The 24,928-nt window shown below is 60.0% G+C and overlaps 1 protein-coding gene across 10 annotated transcripts; it reads left to right on the top strand.

Moving 5' to 3' along the window:
- Positions 1 to 422: 422 nt before the first annotated feature.
- On the top strand, positions 423 to 24,300 carry ARHGEF10L (Rho guanine nucleotide exchange factor 10 like). 10 transcript variants are annotated; one of them, XM_064497124.1, is made up of 28 exons: positions 423 to 973; positions 6,204 to 6,481; positions 7,906 to 7,991; positions 8,149 to 8,232; positions 8,885 to 9,048; positions 9,643 to 9,759; positions 10,397 to 10,505; positions 11,589 to 11,695; positions 11,864 to 11,941; positions 12,181 to 12,249; positions 12,591 to 12,707; positions 13,778 to 13,870; positions 13,982 to 14,155; positions 14,851 to 14,996; positions 15,433 to 15,447; positions 15,696 to 15,895; positions 16,016 to 16,131; positions 16,391 to 16,518; positions 16,602 to 16,702; positions 18,009 to 18,130; positions 18,425 to 18,511; positions 18,596 to 18,777; positions 18,918 to 19,072; positions 19,199 to 19,219; positions 19,621 to 19,766; positions 21,309 to 21,483; positions 21,944 to 22,066; positions 23,446 to 24,300. In XM_064497124.1, the coding sequence occupies exons 1-28, from the start codon at positions 449 to 451 to the stop codon at positions 23,931 to 23,933; spliced, it is 4,206 nt and encodes a 1,401-aa protein (XP_064353194.1). In that variant the 5' UTR covers positions 423 to 448; the 3' UTR covers positions 23,934 to 24,300. The 10 variants fall into 10 exon arrangements, with proteins under 10 accessions (XP_064353194.1, XP_064353192.1, XP_025974168.2 ...); XM_064497122.1 differs by having other exon boundaries at positions 424 to 973; positions 12,070 to 12,249; XM_064497127.1 differs by lacking the exon at positions 423 to 973 and adding an exon at positions 3,523 to 3,662 and having other exon boundaries at positions 12,070 to 12,249.
- Positions 24,301 to 24,928: the final 628 nt, after the last annotated feature.

Genomic DNA, 24,928 nt, shown 5'->3' with positions numbered 1-24,928 from the left:
GGGGACCCAAATCCGTGCGCTCCACTCGGCCCATCCCGGGGTTATGGGGACCCAAATCCATGCGCTCCACTCGGCCCATCCCGGGGTTATGGGGACCCAAATCCGTGCGCTCCACTCGGCCCATCCCGGGGTTATGGGGACCCAAATCCATGCGCTCCACTCGGCGCATCCCGGGGTTATGGGAACCCAAATCCGTGCGCTCCACTCGGCCCATCCCGGGGTTATGGGGACCCAAATCCATGCGCTCCACTCGGCCCATCCCGGGGTTATGGGGACCCAAATCCGTGCGCTCCACTCGGCCCATCCCGGGGTTATGGGGACCCAAATCCGTGCGCTCCACTCGGCCCATCCCAGGGTTATGGGGACCCAAATCCGTGCGCTCCACTCGGCCCATCCCAGGGTTATGGGGACCCAAATCCATGCGCTCCACTCGGCGCATCCCGGGGTTATGGGAACCCAAATCCGTGCGCTCCACTCGGCCCATCCCGGGGTTATGGGGACCCAAATCCGTGCGCTCCACTCGGCCCATCCCGGGGTTATGGGAACCCAAATCCGTGCGCTCCACTCGGCCCATCCTGGGGTGCGGGAACCCAAATCCGTGCGCTCCACTCAGCTCATCCTAGGGATGTGGGAACCCAAATCCGTGCGCTCCACTCGGCCCATCCCAGCATCCCTCGGAGGCGGCGATGGGGAGGGCGGCGAGGCCGGGGGGCCGAAGCTCGGCGAGGAAGGCGAGCGGGGGCCTCGCCGCCCCTTTTGTAAGGGCGCGACAAAGGCGGGCGAGCCAGCGCGCCGGCGTCCTCCCCTTCCTTCTGCTCTTCCTTCCTTCCTTCCTTCCCGAGGCGGGATTAGCCAGCTGTCCATTTCTATCCGGCCCCGGCGGCGGCGGAAGCACCGCGGCCCTCGCCCAAACCGGGGGGAAAAGCCGGGGGCCGATGCGGACACAACGCCGGAGGAGCAGCAGCCTGCCCAGGTCAGCGAAAATGTCCGTCCTCCCCTCCCTCCCCTGCCTTCTCCCCGCGCCGCGGCGGATAAATATCCGTGGCGGCTCCGTTTCGCCGCCGGCGCCGGGAGGGAGCCGGTGCGGACGGGGGTTTCATGCACCTTTCGCCGGGCGAGGGGCAGCAGGGCCAGGAGGGGGGAAAAATGGGGTAAAATCGCTCTTTTTCCTCGCCGCAGAAACGCCAGGCAGGGAGGCTGCTCCGGTCGCTGGGCTTTCCCGCAGCCGGCCAGCACCGCGGGAACCACCGTATACGTCTATATCGATATCTATATTTTCATCTATATCATATACGTCATCTATCTCTAGCTCTATATTGTCTCTGTCTCTGTGGCATCTCTATCTCTATCTGTATCTATAGCTCTATAGATCTATATCTGTATCTATATATCTGTATCTATGTATCTGTATCTATATATCTGTATCTATATATCTATATCATCTATTTCTCTATATCATCTTTATCATCTATATCTATATTATCTCTATCTCTATCTATATATCTATATATCTGTATATTTCTATCTCTATATATCTATATATCTGTGTATCTATATATCTATCTATATCATCTCTGTATCTATATCATCTTTATCATCTATATTTCTATAATCTCTGTCTATATATATCTATATATCTGTATATCTATATGTATCTATGTATCTATCTATATCATCTCTATCTCTATATCTATATCATCTATATCTTCTCTGTCTCTGTAATCTCTATCTCTATAATCTCTATCTCTATCTCTATATATCTCTATCTCTATATCTCTATATATCTACATCTATCTCTATATATCTATCTCTCTATATATATCTATCTCTATATATCTATCTATATCTATATATCTATATCTATATCTATATATCTATATATCTATATCTATATATCTATATATTTGTATATCTATTTATCTGTCTATATATCTATATCTCTATATCTGTATCATCTTTATCATCTCTATCTATATTATCTATATCTATATCATCTCTATCTCATTTTTATCAACTATATCATCTATATCTTCTCTACATCATCTATATTTATATCTATATCTTCTCTACATCATCTATATTTATATCATCTATATCTATATCATCTCTATATCATCTATATCTATAGCATCTCTTTCTCTACGTCGTCTGTATCTATGTCGTCCCTATCTCTGTCTCTGTATCATCTATATTTATGTCTGTACCTATCTCTATTTCTCTCTATATATCTGTTTATATCTGTTTATAGCTATTTTTGTCTCTCTGTGCTCCTGGGTCGCGTCCCGCCAGCCCTGGCGCTCGAGGCCCCGTTTCCAGCCAAACGCAGCCGCTTTTTTTGTCCGTCTGTTTTTTTCCGCGTTGGTTTTTTTGCTGTCCGGGGGGGTGACGACGGCTGTCACGGCGTTTTGCCCGGGCGCTCGGGTGGCTTTACCTGGGGGGAATCGCGGCGTTGCACAAATCGCCCCGTTTTTCCCAACGGGCCCCAAAAACCGCCCCGAATCCGCCCCCCCTCCCGCGCCGGCTCCCGGGCCGGTTTTAGCAGCGCGGCGGGACGCTGGCCACCTCGCTCCCCCCCGGTGCCGAGGCGCCCGCCGCCGAGCTGTTCCTATACGCTATTCCCCGAGCCGCAGGGACAAAAAAACAGCCTTTTCCCACCTTTTCTACCCCATTTTGGGCTTCAAATTCTGCTCCGGCGTCGTTAAGGGCGATAAGCTCCCCACTTGGAGCAAAAAGGCTTTGCAAAACTCAGCACCGAGGTTTAGGCGAGTCTAACTGGGAGGTTTGGGGGCAGAATTGAGGTTTTCTCGCCGCTTTTTTGAGCCCGCGGGTAAAAATCCCCGGGGAAGAGGCTCCTTTGTGCGGAGCGGGAGCCTTCCCGCCGCGGGTCACGGCCGCGCCGAAACGCCGGGAGTTTTTTCCCAGGAGCTTTCCCTGCCGCTGCGTTCGACCCCGGATGCAGGAGCGACCGGGAAGGCCCGGGCGAGCGCGGCAGCAAGCCGCGAGACACTTTTTAAGTGACATAATTCCCTTTTTTTCCCTGATTTTTTTTTCCCTGATTTTTTTTCCCTGCTTTTTTTTTCCCTGATTTTTTTCCCCTGATTTTTTTTTTTCCTCCCCGTTCGCGTTTTCTCGCGGCGTGAGCGGGACGAGATTTTTTTTTTTGTTTCTTCTTTTTTTTTCTGCTTCAGCAGCACCATTGAAAAGCCGGATAAAGGGAGGGAAAAAAAAAACCCCGACGGCGGGTTTTAACGCCGGAGCTTTTGTTTTCGCCGCCGAGCGGGCTGCGACCGCGGGAATCGCCGCAGACAAGTGCTGGTCGGCAGCAAAAAAAGGGCCAACGCTCGCGAGAGGCTGAGTTAAAAATCCGCAAAATAGGAGAAAAAGCCTCGAGGCCGTGATTTTTGGCCGGTTTCAGTGGTTTCGGCCACCGCAGTGGGGCCGGATCCTGGCGCCACTCGGCCGGCGAAGGGTTTAATCCGCGTTTCTGCCCACACCCACTGGAGCGGGTGGTTTCTGGGCGTTTTACGGCCGGGGTGGGGAGCGGGGAAACCGGGTGCGGCGGCGGCCGAGGAGGCCGGGAAGCTGCGAAAGAGCCGGGAGGAAAAAGAATTTGGGGGGAAAAAAGCTGGTTTTGGCAAGGGGAGCATCTCGCCGCGACGCAGGTAGCAACGTGCCAGCGGGTCGTCGGGATTTTGGGGGGTTCGTGACGTCCCCAGCGGGGTTTTGGGCAGGAGCCGTCGCTCGGGAGGCTGAAAATAAGGAGAAAAAGGAAAATATTTGCGGGGAGGCAGCTTTTTCCTTCGGCTGCTGCAGGCGAGAGGCTTCGCCGGCTCGCAAGCGTTAACGGGAAGCAGCTCGGGCGAGATGAGAGCAGCGCGAAAACACGCGCTGGCTGCAACACGCTTTCCGCGCCGAGGGCCTGGGAAGGCGATCGAGGAGGGAAAAAGCCTCCCCGGCTGCTCCTCCCGCAGAAATCACCGCTCGTGTATTCCCACGGGCAACGGGCTCGTGGTGAAAACCGGCGGAAAGGGATATTTACGGCCGTTCGGAGAGGCTGGGGCAGCAGGAAGGGTGATTTTCCTCTGCTTGGGGCTTTTACAAAGTGCATTTGGGTTTTGTTTGGGTTTTTTTTTTTTGCAGTAATCGTTGCAACGCGGCGTTGCAGCTCCCCAGCGCTTTGCAACGCGCCGCCGGCGTTTGCAGCCCCGGGGGCTTTTGCAGCCGTCGGCGGGGCGGTTTTGCTGTGTTTTTCCGCCTTTCTCCGCGGAGCCGGGCAGGGTTCAGCAGGGCACGCGCGGCTTGGGGCAGGTTAATGATTTCCCCGCCTGTTCTCGCCTGGCCTTCCTCATTCCTGCCCTCTTCTTCGTCCCTCCCCTCGGCCCAGCTCTGCCCGCTGCTGCCCGTGCGGCGCGGCGGGATTGCGCCGGCGTCGGCTCCCTCCGGCCCTGCCGGAGGTCTAGGGTTTCCCGGGCGGACGCGGCATCGATCGCGCGGCGCTTTCCGCCTTCGAACGCTGCCGGAGATGGATTAATTGAGCCGTGTGGCGAAACCGCCCGGGGATCGGCCGTGCTACCTTGTAAATCGGCCGTGCAATGGGACAAACTGGCCGTGCGATGGGGCAAACTGGCCGTGCAATGGGGCAAACTGGCCGTGCATAGGGCGAATTGGCCATGCAATGGGGCAAATTGGCCCTGCAATGGGGTGAATAGGCCCTGCAATGGGGCGAATTGGCCGTGCAATGGGGCGAATTGGCCCTGCAATGGGGCAAACTGGCCGTGCATGGGGCGGATTGGCCGTGCAATGGGGCGAATTGGCCCTGCAATGGGGTGAATTGGCCGTGCACGGGGCAAATTGGCTGTGTGATGGGGGGAACTGGCCATGTGGCGGAGGAATTGGCCATGCACAGGGGGAACTGGCCTTGCAACGGGGCAAGTTGGCCATGCACAGGGGAATTGGATGTGCAACGGGATGAATTGGCCGTGCACGGGGGGGAATTGGATGTGCAACGGGATGAATTGGCCGTGCACAGGGGGAATTGGATGTGCACGGGGGGAATTGGATGTGCAACGGGATGAATTGGCCGTGCACGGGGGGAATTGGATGTGCACGGGGGGAATTGGATGTGCACGGGGGGAATTGGCCGTGCACGGGGGGAATTGGATGTGCAACGGGGGGAATTGGATGTGCAACGGGATGAATTGGCCGTGCACGGGGGGAATTGGATGTGCACGGGGGGGAATTGGATGTGCCCGGGGGGAATTGGATGTGCAACGGGATGAATTGGCTGTGCACGGGGGGAATTGGATGTGCACGGGGGGAATTGGATGTGCAACGGGATGAATTGGCCGTGCCCGGGGGGAATTGGATGTGCACGGGGGGAATTGGCCGTGCACGGGGGGGAATTGGATGTGCACGGGGGGAATTGGATGTGCAACGGGATGAATTGGCTGTGCACGAGGGGAACTGGATGTGCCCGGGGGGAATTGGATGTGCACGGGGGGAATTGGATGTGCACGGGGGGAATTGGATGTGCAACGGGATGAATTGGCCGTGCACGGGGGGAATTGGATGTGCACGGGGGGAATTGGATGTGCAACGGGATGAATTGGCCGTGCACGGGGGGAATTGGATGTGCCCGGGGGGAATTGGATGTGCACGGGGGGAATTGGCCGTGCACGGGGGTAATTGGATGTGCACGGGGGGAATTGGATGTGCAACGGGATGAATTGGCCGTGCACGGGGGGAATTGGATGTGCACGGGGGGGAATTGGATGTGCAACGGGATGAATTGGCCGTGCACGGGGGGAATTGGCCGTGCACGGGGGGGAATTGGATGTGCCCGGGGGGAATTGGATGTGCAACGGGATGAATTGGCCGTGCCCGGGGGGAATTGGATGTGCACGGGGGGAATTGGCCGTGCACGGGGGGGAATTGGATGTGCACGGGGGGAATTGGATGTGCAACGGGATGAATTGGCTGTGCACGAGGGGAACTGGATGTGCAACGGGATGAATTGGCCGTGCAACGGGGGGAATTGGATGTGCACGGGGGGAATTGGATGTGCAACGGGATGAATTGGCCGTGCACGGGGGGAACTGGCCGTGCACGGGGGGGAATTGGCTTCACCTTCTCCCCTCCTCTCCCGGGGACGTCCAGGGGGGCAAATTCCCTGTTTCTGAGCCCATTTCTCCTTGTGCCCCCAGGAGAGCGGCGGGGAGGGGCCCCGGCGGCGCCCCCGGATCGCCGGAGCCATGGCTTCGTCCCGCCTGCCCCCGGCCCCCGCAGTAGGTACCGTCGGCGCTCGCTTTCCGGGGGGGTTGGACGCCCCACCCGGCGCCGAGACGGAGGAGGACCCCGGCGAGGCCTGCGCCGTGGAGGACAGCGAGGAGGAGGAGGAGGAGGAGGAAGAGGAGGACTCGGAGGCCGGGCTGCGGGCTCCTCCTCGCCGCCGGCGCCCCTCGCCCGTGCAGCCCCAGGCCGAGTAAGCGGGGCGCCGGCAAGGGAATCCCCCCCCCCCCGGCACAGGGATCGACGGCAAAGCCAAGGGGAACCGGGGGCCCGGCGCCGTTTGGAGCCGGTTTCTCCGGCGGCGTTTTCCCACCGCCCCAAAACCGGAGCGGGCAAAGCGCCGGCTGGGACAGGGCAGGGACCCCGACCCCAGCATAGGGACCCTGACCCCAGGGTGGGGACCCCAACTCCAGCATGGGGACCATGACCCCAGGATCAGCACCCTGACCTTGGCATAGGGACCCTGAACCCCAGCATAGGGACCCCAACCCCAAGATGGGGACCCTGACCCCAGCATAGGGACCGCAAACCCCAGGATGGGGACCCCGACTCCAGGATGGGGACCTTGACCCCCAGCATAGGGACCTTGACCTCAGGATGGGGACCCTGACCCCAGGATGGGGACCACGACCCCAGGATCAGCACCCCGAGCTCGGCATAGGGACCTTGAACCCCAGCATAGGGACCCCAACCCCAAGATGGGGACCCCAACTCCAGCATAGGGACCTTGAAACCCAGCATAGGGACCCTGACCCCAGGATGGGGACCCCAATCCCAGGATGGGGACCTTGAACCCCAGGATGGGAACCCCAACTCCAGGATGGGGACCCCAACCCCAGGATGGGGACCATGACCCCGGGATTGGCACCCTGACCTCGGCATAGGGACCCCAACTCCAGCATAGGGACCCTGACCCCAGCATAGGGACCCCAATCCCAGGATAGGGACCTTGACCCCAGGATGGGGACCTTGAAACCCAGCATAGGGACCCCGACCCCAAGATGGGGACCCCAACCCCAGCATAGGGACCTTGAACCCCAGCATAGGGACCCTGACCCCAGGATGGGGACCCCAACTCCAGGATGGGGACCCCAACCCCAGGAGGGGGACCATGATGCTGGGATTGGCACCCTGACCTCAGCATAGGGACCCTGACTCCAGCATAGGGACCCTGACCCCAGGATAGGGACCTTGAACCCCAGCATAGGGACCCTGACCCCAGGATGGGGACCCTGACCCCAGCATAGGGACCTTGAACCCCAGCATAGGGACCTTGAACCCCAGGATGGGAACCCCAACCCCAGGATGGGGACCTTGAACCCCAGGATGGAGACCCTGACCCCAGGATAGAGACCTTGGACCCCAGCATAGGGACCCCGGGACCAGCACAGGGACCCCGGGACCAGCCTCGCTACCCGTATCTTCATCCCGACCTCCAGCATCACCACCCCGGAGCAGCCGGGCCTTTCCTGCCCAAAAAGCACCTGCAGCACCGTCCCCGGGGCCACGAGCATCCGCTGGTGGCCGGGGTGGCTGCGAAGCCTTTCCGGGCGCGGGGGACAAATCCGGCTGCGGGATGCTCCCCGCTGGCTGACGGCACGTCCCCCCTTCCCGCAGGCTCTTCCCAGGGGTGAGCAACGGCGAGGCCGGCTGCGGCTCCCACGTCCCCGCTTTCGGCTGGGAGAGAAAGAGCTGCTGCCGAGGTAGGGGGGGATTCGGGGGCCGAAATATCCCCGCGGGCTCGGGGTGGTGGAGGGGGTTCGGATCGAAAGGGAGCTCCGGGGATTCGGGGTGAATCCCTCGCTCCCAGCGCCGCTCCGGGTGCGGAGCGGGGTGTTTTCCGCTCGCTTCCCGTCGCAGGCGAGCGCTTCGAGTTCCCGGCCGTGGAGGACGACGTGATCTACGACGACGTCCCGTGCGAAAACCTCGAGGCCGAGCAGGACGGTAGGAAGAAATCACCGCGGGACTCTCCATCCCAGCTTGGGCTTAGACCCAGCTCGGCCCCCGCTCCGAGCTCCCCAAGCCCCCCGGAGCGATGCCGGGCTCCGGGCTGTCTGCCGGCAGCCGGCAGGGATCGGATGAGCCGCAGCCAGGATCCGTTTCCCGGCGGAAACGAGCTGCCGCGGCGGCCCCGGCTCCAGGTGGGCCCGGGGGAGCCTTCCCGCAGCTGCGGCTCCGGGGGCGATCCCAAAGGTGCTGACGCGGCACCTTCCCCCGGGTTAAATGAAGCTCCCGGGTTGCAGAGCAGCTTTTTCCTAGCTGCCTTCACCAGGTGCGATGGGTTATAACCCCGGCCGAGGAAGCCGGGTGCATTAATGCAGCCCAAGCTGAGCTTTTTTTCCCTCTGGGAATGGTTTGCCATTGCATGGAGCGGGATAATCCCGGGAGCCAGCATTGGGCTGCAGCTTTGTAGCAGCGAGCGCCGTCGGATGGGCGCTGTTTGCAGGGCAGGAGCGAATAAAAGCAAGGGGTAGGGAAGGAAAGCCCCCAGTAAACCAGTTTCCCATGGGAAACCCCCCCAATAAACCAGTTTCCCATGGGCTGCGGTGCCGTTTCGGTTTTTCCCGGTGCAAACCCGTTTTCGGGGCCCCGGCAGGGCCGGAGCGCGGCCTGATCTACGAGGACGTGCAGCGGGATGAGGGGCCGCGGGAAGCGGAGGATTTGGGCTGGAGCTCCAGCGAGTTCGAGAGCTACAGCGAGGACTCGGGCGAAGAGGCCAAGGCCGAGCCGGCCAAGCACCGGGCGTCCTTCCAGCCCAAGGTAACGGCGGCGTTCCCGCGCGGGAAACCGGTGCTCCCAGCCGGGCTCGCACGGCTTTCCTATGCCTTTCGGTCTGGCTCGCGGAGGATGCTCTGCCCCACGTCGTCCCGTCGCTTTTTCACTTCCTTTCCTTGTTTTCCTGGTTTGTCTTGATACCTCCGACCGAGGAATGCCTCCGGGATGAGGAGCAAGTCTTGGAGAGCGTATGATGCCCGGCAGCGATTTCCGCTGCCGTTTCGCTGCGGCCTCCCGCGTCGGGATCCCGTTCCCACGCTCGCCCTGCCGTTTTCCCGCGGGAGCCGGCACGGCAACGGCGCTGGGCACGTGGGAAAACCACCTCAGAAGTCGTCGAATTTCTTATTTTTTAATTCTTTCTTGCATTTTGGTGCTCGCTGCCTTTCCCCGCCGGCTTGCGCTTGCTTCCCTTCTCCGCTTGCGCCGCCGGACGGGAGACGTTCCCGTCGGAAAAGCGCCCCGCGGCGCCGCCGCCCGCGGATGGGTTTCTCCTCCCGGCGCGTTTTTGGCTGCTTAACCCGACTCTCTCTTCTCTGCCCTCTCTTCCCTGCCGCTGCTTCTCCTTTGCTCGGGGCCCAGCTTTCTCCAGACCTGAATAGACTAAAGGAGAGATACGCCAGGACTAAGCGGGACATCCTGGCTTTAAGAGTTGGGGGGAGAGACATGCAGGAGCTGAAGCACAAGTACGATTGTAAGGTACCGTCCCTCCTTCGGACCCCTCCTCGCGGGGCCGGGCGCGGGAAAAGCTGCCCCGGAGGGCTTTCGGCCCCAAAAAACGGGGGTGTCCCCCCTTTCTCGCTGCCCTGCTGCACGTGCGGCTCCTCGCTGCAGCCCAAAGAGCTGCTTTTTGGGTTTTTGGGGGGCTTTTTATTTTTTTTGTGGATAAAGCTAGCTGTAGGAGCAAGATGCACGTGAGGATAAACAGGTCCGAGGAGGTTTCCCGCGGTGGGAGCAGCAGCGCGGCCGTAGCGAACGGCCGCAAAGCCCTTGCGGAGGCTGGTGCTAGACGCGCCGCCGTTTCGGGAGATGCTCCGGGTACCCGGCTCTCGCCTCTCTCTTTCCTCGCCTCCCCGCTCGCTTCTCGCTGCACGCTCGCGCCCGGCGGCATCTCTTCCTCGCCGCTCCGAGCCCTCGCGCCGTCCGGGGAAACAGCTCCGGCCGGACCCGGCACGGGGTGATGGGAGCAGAAATTGCTCCACGGGCTGGAAATGCAAAAAGAAAAAGCCCGGTCCGTGGCAGGGAAGCGGTCGCAGCAGCGGAGCGGAGACGGCCGGAGCTCCCCGATCCGCTTGGCCGCCTCCAGCCTCCCGTCTCCTCTCCCGACCCTTCCCAGATGACTCAGCTGATGAAAGCCGCCAAGAGCGGCACCAAGGACGGGCTGGAGAAGACCAAGATCGCCGTCATGAGGAAGGTGACTTTCCTGCACCGCAAAGAGGCACCAGGTAAGCGGGGCGAGGGCAGCCGGGAAAACTCCTCCTTTTCATCCCGGAGCAAAAGAAAAGCCCGTCGAGGGTAGTTTTGTTTAATCCGTGCGTTCACATGGATCCCTGTTGCTTTTAGCTTTTCCCGCTTGCAATTTTTTCCCGGCGTTTTAAGCTTTTTTTTAATTTTTCCCGTTGGATTTCTTTCCCTCTTTGCGTTCCCGGGCAAGCGCAATCTGTGCGGTTCACTCCGCCTGGCCGCCTCCCAGCACCCGCATCCCTCGGCCGCTCCGGGTGACGCTACCCGTTGCTGCTTCCCGGCAAAAGCCGGGAAAACGGTGGCTTCGAGCTTATTTGGGAGATGCCGGGGCTCCCTGCTGCCCGCCGGAGGCTTTTGGGCGGCCGGCGAGCATCCCGCGGCCGGGCGGTGGTACCCGACGCGGCCCCTTCGCCCCCGCGAGCGCGCGAGGGGCTCCGAGCCGGGCGGCCGGGCGCCGCTGATCCTCCCTTTCCAAAATTAGGGAAGGAGAAAGGTCAGCGGGCCGCGGCGCGCCAGGCAGCTGCCCTGCCTCCTCCGCGCCGGGCCGCCGGCGAGCTTCCCCTCCCCTCCGTGCCGGCTGCTATTTATACGCGGCGCCGCGATGGGAGCGGGGCCGGGGGGAAAGGGGAAGCGGCCGTAGCGGGCGATGCGGACGGCGGCATGTGGAGGAGACGGCCGTCCGGCAACGGAGCCCTCGCCCGCTCGCCCTCCTCCTCCTCCGCTGCTTCGGCCTCGGGTAAGAGCAGCCGCCGCTCTCCTCCCTCCCTGATTTATTTTTATTATTATTTTTCCCCCCTCTTCGCGTGGCTTCGCTGCTTGGCGTCGCCTCCCCCGGCGCGGGTGGTTTTTTGGGGGAAAAGGGGGGCGGCGGGGGCCCGGCCGCTCGCTTCGTCCCCGGCGCCGGCGCTCGGGTTCCCGCGGGCTGACTCATGCAGCCGGTGTCCGGTGTCAGCCGCGGGCTCGGACGCCATCGGAGCAGGGCCGCAAGCGCTTGGACACGGCAGGCCTGCTGCAAAAACCCCAAAATGAGGGTTTTTTGGGGGTGGGTGGGCTCTGCTTCCCAGGTGACTCGGAGGAGGAGGACACGGGCTTTCTGGAGGTGACCGTCTCCGACATGAAGCACCCGCCGCCGGAGCTGAGCCCCATGCCGGAGGGGCTGAGCCCCCAGCAGGTCGGACTACTGCTTTTTTTGGGGGTGGAGGGGGGCGGAAAAAGGCGGCTTCCCCTTCGCCGCCGCCGCGGGAATTGCGCAAGCCCCGATCCGGGCGGGAAGCGGGTGCCACGGGGCCGCGTCGGCGTCGGCATCCCCGGGCGCCGCTGAGCCGGCGGCACCTCGCAGGTGGTTCGGCGTCACATCCTGGGCTCCATCGTGCAGAGCGAGAGGAGCTACGTGGACTCCCTGAAGCGCATCTTGCAGGTAGGCAAAGGGGGGGGGACACCCCCCTTTTCGGGGGCGTTGAGGCGTTTTTTGGGGGGGGCGCCGGAGGAAGAGGGTGGCCGGCCGCGGGATGAAGGCCGGCGCTGACGGCGCGGTGCGGCCGGCAGGACTACAGGAACCCCTTGCTGGAGATGGAGCCCAAGGTCCTGAGCGCCAGGAAGTGCCAGCTGGTGTTTTTCCGCCTCAAGGAGATCCTGCAGTGTCACTCCATGTTCCAGATCGCCCTGGCCTCCCGCGTGGCCGAGTGGGACGCCACCGAGAAGATCGGGGACCTCTTCGTGGCCTCGGTAGGAGACCGCGGCGGGGGGAAGCTTTCCCAGCGCGACGGGCGGATTCGGAGCAATTTGGGGACCTTCCCTCATCCCCCCCCTCTGCCCGGAGATCCCCGGCCACCTCCAAAAACGCACGAGCATCGTGCACGTCTCCTGCCCGCTCCTTGCCCTGGTGCTGGGGGTGGACCGGTAGCTGGACCAGCTTGCACCAAAGCTTGGCTTTTCGGGAGCTGCTGCGTGTGGTTTAGTTGCAAGAGCAGCCCTGAAACCGGGACGAGAAGAAACCTCCAAAAACGCCCTCCGCCTTTGCTGGCTCCCCGAGGTGGCTCTAACTCCCCCCGTTTTGATGCCCCCAGTTCTCCAAGTCGATGGTGCTGGACGTGTACAGCGATTACGTCAACAACTTCACCACGGCCATGTCCCTCATCAAGAAGGCCTGTCTCACCAAGCCCGCCTTCCTTGAGTTCCTCAAGGTCGGTGCTCCCGCTTCCCACCTCTCTTTGCCGTCGGGATGGTTTTTCCGGGCTCCGTCTCCCTTCTGGGTGGTGAAGGGAGGGTTGGCTGAACCTGGTGCATCCCTTGGTGGCTTGTCCGTGGAGGAGGAGGAGCAGAAGGAAGAGGAAGGAGGGTTGATGGTGTGGAGACCATCTCGTTCATCACCTTCAGGGCCCTGGGTGGGTAGGGAAGAGGAGGGAGGGATGAAGGTGGTGTGGAGACCATCTTGTTCATCATCATCAAGGTCCCAGGTGGGTAGGGAAGAGGAAGGAGGGATGAAGGTGGTGTGGAGACCCTCTCGTTCATCACCATCAGGGCCCTGGGTGGGTAGGGAAGAGGAGGGAGGGATGAAGGTGGTGTGGAGACCATCTCGTTCATCACCATCAGGGCCCTGGGTGGGTAGGGAAGAGGAGGGAGGGATGAAGGTGGTGTGGAGACCATCTTGTTCATCATCAGGGCCCTGGGTGGCTAGGGAAGAGGAAGGAGGGATGAAGGTGGTGTGGAGGCCATCTCGTTCATCATCAGGGCCCTGGGTGGCTAGGGAAGAGGAAGGAGGGATGAAGGTGGTGTGGAGACCATCTTGTTCATCACCATCAGGGCCCTGGGTGGGTAGGGAAGAGGAGGGAGGGATGAAGGTGGTGTGGAGACCATCTCGTTCATCACCATCAGGGCCCTGGGTGGGTAGGGAAGAGGAGGGAGGGATGAAGGTGGTGTGGAGGCCATCTCGTTCATCACCATCAGGGCCCTGGGTGGGTAGGGAAGAGGAGGGAGGGATGAAGGTGGTGTGGAGGCCATCTCGTTCATCATCATCAGGGCCCTGGGTGGGTAGGGAAGAGGAGGGAGGGATGAAGGTGGTGTGGAGGCCATCTCGTTCATCACCATCAGGGCCCTGGGTGGGTAGGGAAGAGGAGGGAGGGATGAAGGTGGTGTGGAGGCCATCTCGTTCATCACCATCAGGGCCCTGGGTGGGTCAGGGATCCCCACGGGTGCTGCTGGGGGTGAAAACTCCCCGGGGTTGGACCCCCATGGGTGCCTCCTCTCCCGGCAGAAGCGGCAGATGGCCAGCGCCGACCGGGTCACGCTCTACGGGCTGATGGTGAAGCCCATCCAGAGGTTCCCGCAGTTCATCCTGCTGCTGCAGGTACGGTCAGGAGAAGGACCCCGGCTTTGCAGCCCGGCCGGTTGCTCCCGTTTGGGGTCAGCAGCTTTCAGCCGTGTCCCTGCTTCTCCTTCCCGTCCTTCTCCCGGCCAGGACATGCTGAAAAACACCCCCAAGGGCCACGCGGACCGGCTCTCGCTGCAGCTGGCCCTCACCGAGCTGGAGACGCTGGCCGAGAAGCTCAACGAGCAGAAGCGCCTGGCCGACCAGGTGGCCGAAATCCAGCAGCTCGGCAAGAGCATCAGCGACCGCAGCGGCCTCAACAAGGTGGGTTAAACCCGACCTAGGCTTTTTCCGAGCCGGTCGCCGTCCAGGCAGGGAAAATCCTCCCCGGGGTATAGGAGTTTTGCGCCTAGCAAACGTCCTCGGAGCAGCAGCTCCTGCATCCTCGGTGCTCCGGAGGGAGGGATTTCGGGAGCTGCCATCCCGCGTCTTCCCGGCAGACGGCGAGAGCGAACCGAAAAGCGTTCGGCAGAAATTCCCCTTCCCGGCACTGACGATTCTGGGGGAAAAAACCCCAGGGTGAAGGCGAGGAAGGGATGAGCTTGTGTTTTTGGTTACCGGCTGTTGCTGCCTCCGCCCCGCCGTCCATCTGCCTGATTTTGCAAGAGCTGGTGGAAAAAAAAAACCCCAAAAAAGCCTGATTGAAGCTGTTGCAAAACATCCTGTGCATCAGGGAGACGGGCTGTCCCGTGGTGGCCTCTTCCGCCCCGAGGGGAAAATGGGGGCCTGACGGCCGGCTGCGGGAGGGCTGGGGGTGGTTTCGGCGCGGCCAGGACCTGGGTTTGACCTGGGCTTGGAGGACGGGCCGTGCGGTGAAGCTCCTGCTGCCGCGGGAGAGCAGATCTTGGAGACACGGGGTGGGAAGCGCGCGCGCGTCCCGGTTGCACCGCGGCGTCTTGGTGCGAAGCTCGCGGAGAAATCCCGGCGGGACTGACGCGCCGGCTGCCTCCCCGCCGCAGCTGCTGAGCTCGGGCCAGCGGCAGCTCCTGCTCTGCGAGACCCTGACGGAGACGGTCTACGGCGACCGGGGCCAGCTCATCAAGTCCAAGGAGCGCAAGGTCTTCCTGCTCAACGACATGCTGGTCTGCGCCAACATCAACTTCAAGTAGGTCGCGGCGGGGCGCCTGGCTCCAATCGGGGTGGCTCGAGACCCCAAAACTCGGGGGCAAAGCGACATTTTCGGCAGCTTTCCCCAACCACACGTTCCCCAAGGGCTTTCACAACCAGCTTTGGGCACCTCCTGATGCCCCAGGAGATACCTGAGGGCTGTCCCAGCAAAGCAGCTGCCCCAAGGGTTATCCAAGCAGCATTTTGGGGTCATTTCCCCCCATTTTAGCTCCCCAGAGGCAGCCATGGCCAAGCCCCATCCTTGGGGGCTGCGGGGTCCGGGAGGAGCCGGCGCGAAGGGACTCGGTGGACGTTGACACTAGCAGCGGTGCTGGGGCCTCTCCTCTCCTAGGGCCGAGAGAAGAGGCTGGAAAATAGCTCTTTGCAAAGTTATACCTCTTTATTAAACTTTTTTCCCCCCTCCCTCCCTCCAGGCCCATGAATTCAAGGTAGGACCCGAGTGTGGTGTGCTCTGATTTTTTTGCACCCCGGTGCAAGGGATGCAGGTCCGGCTTGCAAAGCTTGCAACAAAATTAAACCAAAATCATAATCCGGAGGGGCTCCTTGCATGAGCTGCTCGCTTGGCCGGGGTGCAGGACGGTGGCGGATGATGCATGGCCATGAACTGATTTTTTTTTATGATTATTATTTTCTTTCATGTCACTTATTTCCCCCCGTCCCCGTCCGCTCTTCGCAGGGGGCAGCTGGAAATCGGCAGCCTGGTGCCGCTGGGCCCCAAGTACGTGGTGAAGTGGAGCACGTCGCTGCCGCAGGTGCAGGTGGTGGAGGTGGGACAGGAGAGCGGCGCCTACGACAAGGACAACGCCGGCGGCCACAACGCCGGCGGCCACAACGCCGCCGCCAAGAAGCACGCGCCGGCCGGCCAGGCGTCCCACAGTGAGTCACCGCGAGCCCCCCCCCGGCCCGGCTCCTCGTCCTCGCCGCCCCCCCGCGTCCCGGCCTCGGGGGCGAGGAGGTGTCTGCAGCCTTGCCCTGCTTTCTCCCCCCCCCTCCAAGACAAGGTCTACCTGGGGCCGCCGCGGCTCTTCCAGGAGCTGCAGGACTTGCAGAAGGACCTGGCGGTGGTGGAGCAGATCACGCTGCTCATCAGCACGCTCCACGGTACCTACCAGGTAGGCTCCGGCCGAGCCCATTTCCCCAGTTTTTTTTTAATTTATTGCAAGCTGGAGGCCGGCTCGTGACTCGGGTGCAAGCGGGGAGGCCGGGAGCGGCCGGCTCCTCCATCCCACCGGCTCGTGGTTGCAACCACGATGAGCATCGACGGCCGGTTCCACCAGCTCCGACCACTCGCGGGAGCCTTTTGGGTGCCGGCACCTCCGCGATGGATTGATTTTTGGTTTTCCTCCCTTTTTTTCCCCCCTCTTGTCCCAGAACCTGAACATGACGGTGGCGCAGGACTGGTGCTTGGCCCTGCAGAGGATGATGAGGGTGAAGGAGGAGGAGATCCACTCGGCCAACAAGTGCCGCCTCCGGCTCCTGCTCCCCGGGAAGCCGGACAAGTGAGTCGCGGGCGGCTCTGCCCCGTCCCCTCCGTCCGTCGAGGGTGGCCGAGGCTGAGCCGGCCGCCTTCGCCCCTCCCCAGGTCCGGCCGGCCCATCAGCTTCATGGTGGTCTTCATCACGCCCAACCCGCTGAGCAAGATCTCCTGGGTGAACCGGCTGCACTTGGCCAAGATCGGGCTGCGTGAGTAACCCCGTTGCCACCTCTTTGGCGGCATCTTCGGGACCCGAAGGTGAGCCGGGTGTCACGAGCTGCTCCGGTCTCTGCCCATCACCCGGGCGCTTTGGCTCCTCGCCCACCCGCAGCCCCCGTCGCCTCGTTGCACCCACCTCCCTCTCGGCGCTTCCCTCCCCTTGATTTCTATTTACCTCCACGAGCCACTGCAGCAAAGAAAAAAAAACTTTAATGGAAGAGAGGAAAATCACTCAAAATCGCATCTGAGCGTGTGGCTCCCCCCAGGCTGCAACGATTTCGGATTCTGTTGTTTCTGAGAGTCTCAGGGTTTTTTATTGTATTTTATTTTGTTGATTTGTTTGTTTTCAAATCTGGGGCGCCTGGAGGATAATCCTGTATCCGCGAGTTAGAAATGAAAATGCATCAAAGCCTGGTGTGAAGAAGCATGTTAGGGCTCTCTTTTCTTTATATATATATATATAAAATATATATATGTATATTTTTGCTGCTGCTCAGTGCAGTTGCTTGGCTGGGCGCTGCGGGAAGGGGGCAAAGACGCACCCGGTCCCCATCAGGGAGACGGCACGTGGGAGCGGGTCCTCCCTCGAATCCCGGGAAACCCCCATTCCCGCACCCTCTCCCTATCCCAAAACACCAGTTTTGGGCTTGTGCCTGTCCGTGGTGAACCCTGGGAGTGCCAGGATATTTTTTCCCGTGCCAGGGGGGTTTTTCCCCACTCCAGAATTTTTTTTTCCATGCCAGGGTTTGTTTTTCCCCACTCCAGAATTTTTTTCCCCATGCCAGGGTTTTTTTTTCCCACTCCAGAATCTTTTTTTTCCCATGCCAGGGATTTTTTTCCCCACTCCAGAATTTTTTTCCCATGCCAGGGGGGTTTTTCCCCACTCCAGAATTTTTTTCCCATGCCAGGGGGGTTTTTCCCCACTCCAGAATTTTTTTTCCCGCGCTGGGGGGGTTTTTCCCCACTCCAGAATTTTTTCTCCCATGCCAGAGGGGTTTTCCCCGCTCCAGAATTTTTTTTCCCATGCCGGGGGGGTTTTTCCCCACTCCAGAATTTTTTTTCCCATGCCAGGGGGGTTTTTCCCCACTCCAGAATTTTTTTCCCCATGCCAGGGGGGGTTTTTCCCCACTCCAGAATTTTTTTCCCATGCCAGGGGGTTTTCCCCACCGCAGAATTTTTTTTTCCCGCGCTGGGGGGGTTTTTTCCCACTCCAGAGATATTTTTCCCCATGCCAGGGGGTTTTTTTCCCCCACGCCGCCACGCGAAGCCCCTCAGGCTGCCGCCCCTTTTCCGCAGGGGAGGAAAACCAGCCCGGCTGGCTCTGCCCCGACGAGGACAAGAAGAGCAAAGCGCCTTTCTGGTGCCCCATCCTCTCCTGCCACGTCCCTGCCTTCTCCTCCAAGGCCCTCGACCTGCAGGTAGGAGCCACGTCCCGCCGCCCCGGGGGGGTAAATCCCCATGCAATTTGCCTGCTGGGGGGGGGGGGAATAAAATAAAATAATTAAAGCTGGATGGATCCAGCTTGCGATGCCTTGAGATCGGGGAGGAAGGCGCCTGCGGCGATCCTGAGCCCTCCCAAGCCCTCTGTGACTTTTTTTGGGGGGAAAAGAGGGAAATAAAACCTTTTGGGGTGAAAAGGAGGGGGGAAAAAGGCGAATGGGGTGGTTCGGGCTTTGCTGATGGCATTGCCCCCCCCCGGGTCCGTCCCGCAGCTCGGTGCCGCCGTGCACAACCCGGTGCAGTCCTCGCTGCTGGGCTTCTCCGCCGTCAGCACCTCGCTGCCGCAGGGCTACCTCTGGGTGAGTAGCGCCGAAACTGGGGGCGAGGGGGGGGGGGAAACCCAGCCGATGGGTGCAAAACGCTCTTTTTTGGGCCTCTGGCAGGTCGGGGGGGGCCAGGAAGGGGCCGGGGGGCAGGTGGAGATCTTCTCGCTGAACCGCTCGGCCCCGCGCACCGTCAAGTTCTTCCCGGTGGCCTCGCCGGTGCTGTGCATGGAGTACGTCCCCGAGGCGGGGGCCACCGAGCCGCCGGCCCCCGCCATCTGCCTGGGCTTGCGCGACGGCAGGTGAGCCTTCGCCCTCCTCTTCCTCCGCGGGGCCGCGCTCCCGCGGCGGCTCACTTTCGCTTTTTTTTTTTTTTTTTTTTTTTGCTTTTTTTCCGCTTTTTTCCCTCTTTTTTCCCCCCCGCCGTTCGCCGCCGCCGCAGCATCGTGGCCTACGGCAGCGTGGACGCCGGCACCCAGTGCCTCCTGACCCGCCGCAGCCCCCGCTCGCAGCCCGTCCTCTGCCTCAAGCACAGCCCCGACTACCTCTTCGCCGGGCTGCAGGACGGCACCGTGGCCGCCTACGCCAGGCACGACGGTGAGCGCCGCGCCCCAAACCCCCTCCCCGAATTCCCCCTGCCCGCCCCGGGGCGCTTCGCCAGGGCTCTTGCATGCGACGGCCAAAAAATCTGCTGGGTGCTGTAATTCTTATTTTTTTTGCCAGGAGCGTCCTGCAAGGTTTGGGGTGAGTTTGGCCAAAAAGGGCTAAAAAGAAGTTCAAAAATGGGCGTGCAAAAATTGCTGCGCTGAAATAAGCCTGGGCAGGGGGCTTCCCAGGGCAGCTTGCGTGCTCCCGGAGCATGCAAAAAGCTGGGGGTGTTGGAGATGGAGGAAGCGGGGTGGTTTTTCTTCTTTTGGGGGGTTTTGGGGGTGTTTTTCGAGGTTTTTTGGGCTGCATCACCAGCTCCTTTCGCCTTATTAGCACGCTCAATCCCTACCGCTTGCTTTAATAATTGCATTGGAAAGACGATGCTTTTAGGGGGATAAAGGGGGGGGTCTGATAAGGTGGTAGGGGGTGGTTTTCCCCCCCCGGATCGGGAAGCAAAGCCGGCGCTCAGCCCTTCTCCGGCGTCGCTTTTCCCGCAGGGGGTCCGGGGCGGCTGGCGGAGCAGCCGGCCTGCCTGGCCGTGGGCACCGGCCCCGTGCGGGCGCTGCTGGCCCTGGACGAGACCCTCTGGGCCAGCTGCGCCAACCAGGTCACCGTCCTCGACGCCGGCAGCCTCCAGCCTCAGGTAAACCACTTTTTTTTTAATTTATTTCCATTTTTTTCTCCTTCCCCTCTTTGCATTTAGCACCCCGACGGGAGTTTCCCGTAAGGATTTTCCCAGCTCCGCAAAAAGTCCCCCCCTGCTCCGCTTATGGTCTAAAAAGGATTTAAGAGAGCTGTGCAATAGGCTCTGGCTCCTCAAACACGGGATCGGCAAATGGATAATAACCCACCGGGGAAGAAATCCCGCGTCGGCCGGGAGCAAACCTCCCCCCGGCTCGAAGCAGCCCGATTGCACCCGTTTTTTGGGATTCGCTCTGGTTCCCCTACCCAGGCAGAAGGATCCCGTTAAACCGGGGCTCGTGTGTATCGATAGCTCCTTTTTCCCTTAAAAACAACAAAAAAAGAGAGAGAAAAGCCAATTTTAATGCAAAACCTGCAGGGGAATTTAAGGCCGCTTTTTGGGGCTGTTCCTACCCAAATACCGAGCCGCGTTGCAAAAGGAGCAAACCGGGCGCAAGGAAAGATCCCCAATATTTTTAATTTTCCGGAGCACATCGGGCCGGCCCCGGCGTGACTTTGCTTAATACTAATATGTCTTTTAATGCCTCGCCGGCTGCCCTGGGGATTTATAGGGGCTCTGCTTCACGCAGACGTTCCCGGGGGCAGAAATACGACGCCGGCGCAGGTAAAGCGACGTCAGGTTTTTCCAGCAATTCGGGGTTTTACAACGCGGGGCCGTAAAATCCGAGCTGAAATCACCGCTCTCCACTTCTGACCCTTTTGGAAAAAGGGTTTTATAGGAAAAAGGCGGATGTTCTTCCCCTTTTCTGGCCCAGAAGTCGTTGTGCAACAGCAATAAAATCTAAGCAGCCTCCAAAAATGAGAAAAAGGGAGGAAAAAAAGAAAAGCTGGCATTTTGCAACCCCTCGGTGTCCGTTTGCAATCAGCATCAAAAATGGAGAAATTGGGAATGCTTTAACTGGGTTGGAAAGGCCGGATGGTCCCTGAATCCCCCCCCAGCCGCCGGGGTGTTACGGGAGATTTTAGCTTTTCCTGCTGGCGCGCTCGGAGCTGTACGAGCCGGGAGGGGGGGAAAACGCGATCCCGGCCCGCGGCCCCGAGGGGAGAAATGCTGGAACGCTCCCAGTATGGAAATGCAAAGTCGGAGAGCTTGGAAAATCGATTTTTTTTTTTTCCCCTCCCCGAAAAAGCCCGTGGAGGGGGTTCAAATGGCTGCATTACCCTACCAGGGAAGGGAAAAAAATGGATTTTTTTTCCCTGCTCTTATTCGAGGCTGCGTCCTCTCCCTGCCACTGAAACCCGGGAGCTTCTCAAGGTCACCTTGTTTCGCAGCCGCGAAATCAGCCGCTAGAGAGAGCCCGCGCGAGCCGCTATTTCGGGACGCGGCGGTGGGGAAATCACTGCCGAGCCACTCGCGGCGGCGCGGGAACGGCCCCCGGATGCCTCCTGCCCGGAGCAGCTCCCACCGGGCATCCTCGCTTTAACCTTTACTTTTTAATTATTTGTTGTATTTAATTTTTTTCCGCCTTATCGCCGCCGGCAGCAAACCTTCGAGGCGCACCCGGACGCCGAGGCCAGCGTCACGCACATGATCAAGGCCGGCAGCGGCGTCTGGATGGCTTTTTCCTCCGGCTCCTCCATCCGCCTCTTCCACACGGAGACCCTGGAGCATCTGCAGGAGATCAACATCGCCACGCGCACCACCTTCGTCCTCCCCGGTGAGCTGCGGCCCGTCATCCTCACTCCTCCTTTAAGCTTTTTTTCCCCTTTTTCCCCTTTTTTCCCACTTTTTTTTGGTGGGGGGGTGTTAAAATACTTATTGCTCCCTCTTTTTCCCTGGGAGAGGGAGCGCTGGGGGTCAATGCGCTCTCCAAAATCGCACCCTCCTCCTTTCCTAGGCAGGTGGTTGATAAAATCCCGGTGGCTCCATGATGAAATATTCATTGCACCTTAGTAATCACCCTTTTTTTAAAGTCTCTATTTATTTATTTGGAGGAATTGGAGAAAACAGCCTCCGTCATGGAGCCAGGGAGGGTTTTTGCAAGCTTTTTGTCCCGGGATCTGAACTTTAAGCTCTGGGCTCACCCCACCGGTGCCAAGCGAGCCCTTAAATTTCTTTAGTGGTGGTCGTGGAGGTGGCGGGGGAGCAGCGGGGTCACGGCGGCGTCTCTCCCGCAGGCCAGAAGCACGTGCGGGTCACCAGCCTGCTCATCTGCCAAGGTCTCCTCTGGGTGGGCACCGACCAGGGCATCATCGTGCTGCTGCCCGTGCCGCGGCTCGAGGGCATCCCCAAAATCACCGGTGAGCTCCCTCGCCTCCAAAAAACCCCCCTAAAACCCGAAAAACACAAAGAAAAAAGCAAAAACTGGGTGCTCTGCTTGCTTGCAAGCTCGGTGGCCCCCAAATGCTGGTTTTTCCCCACGATATTCCCGTGGGCCGTCGCGATATTCCCGCGGCCCATCGCGATATCCTCGTGCCCTCCCTCTCTGCCCCCAGATGCTGGTTTTTCCCCGCGATATTCCTGCGCGCCCGTCGCGATATTCCTGCGCGCCCGTCGCGATATTCCTGCGCGCCCGTCGCGATATTCCTGCGCGCCCGTCGCGATATCCTCGTGCCCTCCCTCTCCGCCCCCAGATGCTGGTTTTTCCCCGCGATATTCCCATGCACCCGTCGCGACATCCTCGTGCCCTCCCTCTCTGCCCCCAGATGCTGGTTTTTCCCCGCGATATTCCCATGGGCTATCGCGATATTCCCGCGCCTGTCGCGATAGCCTCATGCCCTCCCTCTCTGCCCCCAGATGCTGATTTTTCCCCGCGATATTCCTGCGGGCCGTCGCGATATTCCTGCGGGCCGTCGCGATATCCCCGTGCCCTCCCTCTCTGCCCCCAGATGCTGGTTTTTCCCCGCGATATTCCTGCGGGCCGTCGCAATATCCTCGTGCCCTCCCTCTCTGCCCCCAGATGCTGGTTTTTCCCTGCAATATTCCCGTGGCCCGTCGCGATATTCCCGCGCCCGTCGCGATATCCTCGTGCCCTCCCTCTCTGCCCCCAGATGCTGGTTTTTCCCTGCAATATTCCCTCACCTGTCGCGATATTCCCGCGCGCCCGTCGCGATATTCCCGCGCGCCCGTCGCGATATCCTCGTGCCCTCCCTCTCTGCCCCCAGATGCTGGTTTTTCCCCGCGATATTCCTGCGGGCCGTCGCGATATTCCTGCGGGCCCTCCCTCTCTGCCCCCAAATGTAGTTTTTTCCCCGCGATATTCCCGCGAGCCGTCACAATATCCTCGTGCCCTCCCTCTCTGCCCCCAGATGCTGGTTTTTCCCCGCGATATTCCCACGGGCTATCGCGATATTCCCGCGCCTGTCGCGATATCCTCATGCCCTCCCTCTCTGCCCCCAGATGCTGGTTTTTCCCCGCAATATTCCCGCGCGCCCGTCACGATAGCCTCATGCCCTCCCTCTCTGCCCCCAGATGCTGGTTTTTCCCTGCAATATTCCCATGCACCCGTCGCGATATTCCCATGCACCCGTCGCGATATTCCCATGCACCCGTCGCGATATCCTCGTGCCCTCCCTCTCTGCCCCCAGATGCTGGTTTTTCCCCGCGATATTCCCACGGGCCGTCGCGATATTCCCGCGGCCCGTCGCGACATCCTCGCGCCCTCCCTCTCTGCCCCCAGGCAAAGGCATGGTGTCGCTCAACGGGCACGGCGGCCCCGTGGCCTTCCTGGCCGTGGCCCTCAGCACCCTGGCGCCCGACGTCCTCAAGAGCGGCAGGGAGGAAGAGGAAGGCGGCGGCGAGGAGGAAGAGGAGCCGGCGGCCCCGCGGCCCGGGGAGCTGCGGAAAAAAGGGATTTTGCTGCAATATCGCCTGCGCTCCACCTCCCACCTGCCCGGGCAGCTGCTGTCGGTGCGGGAAGCGCCGGCGGGAGCCAGCCCGGAGCACACGGAGGAGGACGGCTCCGTCTACGAGATGGCCGACGACCCCGACGTGTGGGTGCGGAGCCGGCCCTGCGCCCGCGACGCCCCCCGCAAGGAGATCTCCTCCGTGGCCATCGTCTCCGGCGGCCGCGGCTACCGCCGCTTCGGCACCGCCGGCCGGGCCCCGGCGCCGGGCAGCGAGACGGACAGCACCCTGCTCATCTGGCAGGTCCCGCTGATGCTATAGCCCCGGCGAAAACCTATTTTTTTAAGGAGGGGAAAAAAAAAAAAGGACTTCATTGACTTTCCCCCCCTTTTTTTTTTTTTTTTTTCCCCCCTCTGAAAAACCAGCTCGTTTTTTTGGGGAAAAGGGATGGGGTCTTTTAACGGGAACGGCGGCCTCCCTGCAGGCTTTGGAGGCGCCGGGATTTCGCTGGGCTCTTCGGAAGAAGGCGTGGGCTGGCTGTGTGCGTGTGTGAATATATATATATATATAAAAAATATAAATATATATATATATATAAATGATGTATATTATTACCTGTATAGAGAAGCAAATCTGTATATATTGGGGCACTCGGAGCTGCGGAAATAAAGCGGAGGTGTGAACGCGAGCGGGAGGCGCCTGCCTCTGAAATGTGAAATATTCCCTGTTTCAGCCCGTTTCGGTGCTTCGGGTAGTTTTTGGCATCGGTCGGATCCTGAATCCCGGCTGATTTCCGTGTGCCCGGAGCGGGGATCCATCCTGCTGCCTCGGGTCCGGCAGCAGCTAATGGACCAGCCCAAGCAGCAGGCTGTGATTTTAATATTATTTATCACATTATTTATTTAACCATTTTCCCGCTATAGGGTGGAAATAAAAACCCTGCAGGATTTGACAGGTTTGCACCAAAAATGCCCTTTTTCTGCCCCAGGACGGTGGGAAAACCGGCGGAGGGACATGGCTCCGTGTTTTATCCGGCTGCGCCAGCGAGGTGGCAATTTGTTGGGGCACTAAATCAATTTATAACAGTTTTGGTTTGGGGCTTTTTTTCCTTTTCCATCACGTTACAATTATCAAATTGATATTCCCATTGGTTCAGCCCCGAAACGGGACGGCGGAGCCCACGAAGCCGAGATTATCCAACACGCACAGATTTCTGCGCATTTTTCTAATAAACCATCAAATGCACTTTTTTCCTCCTTTTTCTTTTTTCTTCTTTTTTCCCCCCTTTCTTTTTTTTCCTTTTTTTTCCTTTTTTT

Source organism: Dromaius novaehollandiae, chromosome 24 (genome assembly GCF_036370855.1).
Source record: "Dromaius novaehollandiae isolate bDroNov1 chromosome 24, bDroNov1.hap1, whole genome shotgun sequence".
In the NCBI taxonomy this organism is placed as follows: Eukaryota; Metazoa; Chordata; class Aves; order Casuariiformes; family Dromaiidae; genus Dromaius; species Dromaius novaehollandiae.
This window is presented reverse-complemented; position numbering and strand designations above follow the sequence as displayed.

Excerpts from the sequence above, each read along its gene's own strand:
- ARHGEF10L (XM_064497122.1), top strand. The coding sequence starts at position 449 with ATGGGAACCCAAATCCGTGCGCTCCACTCGGCCCATCCCGGGGTTATG. Across the intron at positions 10,506-11,588 it reads GCACCGCAAAGAGGCACCAG|GTGACTCGGAGGAGGAGGAC; the intron begins GTAAGCGGGGCG and ends TCTGCTTCCCAG. Across the intron at positions 15,896-16,015 it reads GGCCGGCCAGGCGTCCCACA|ACAAGGTCTACCTGGGGCCG; the intron begins GTGAGTCACCGC and ends CCCCCCTCCAAG.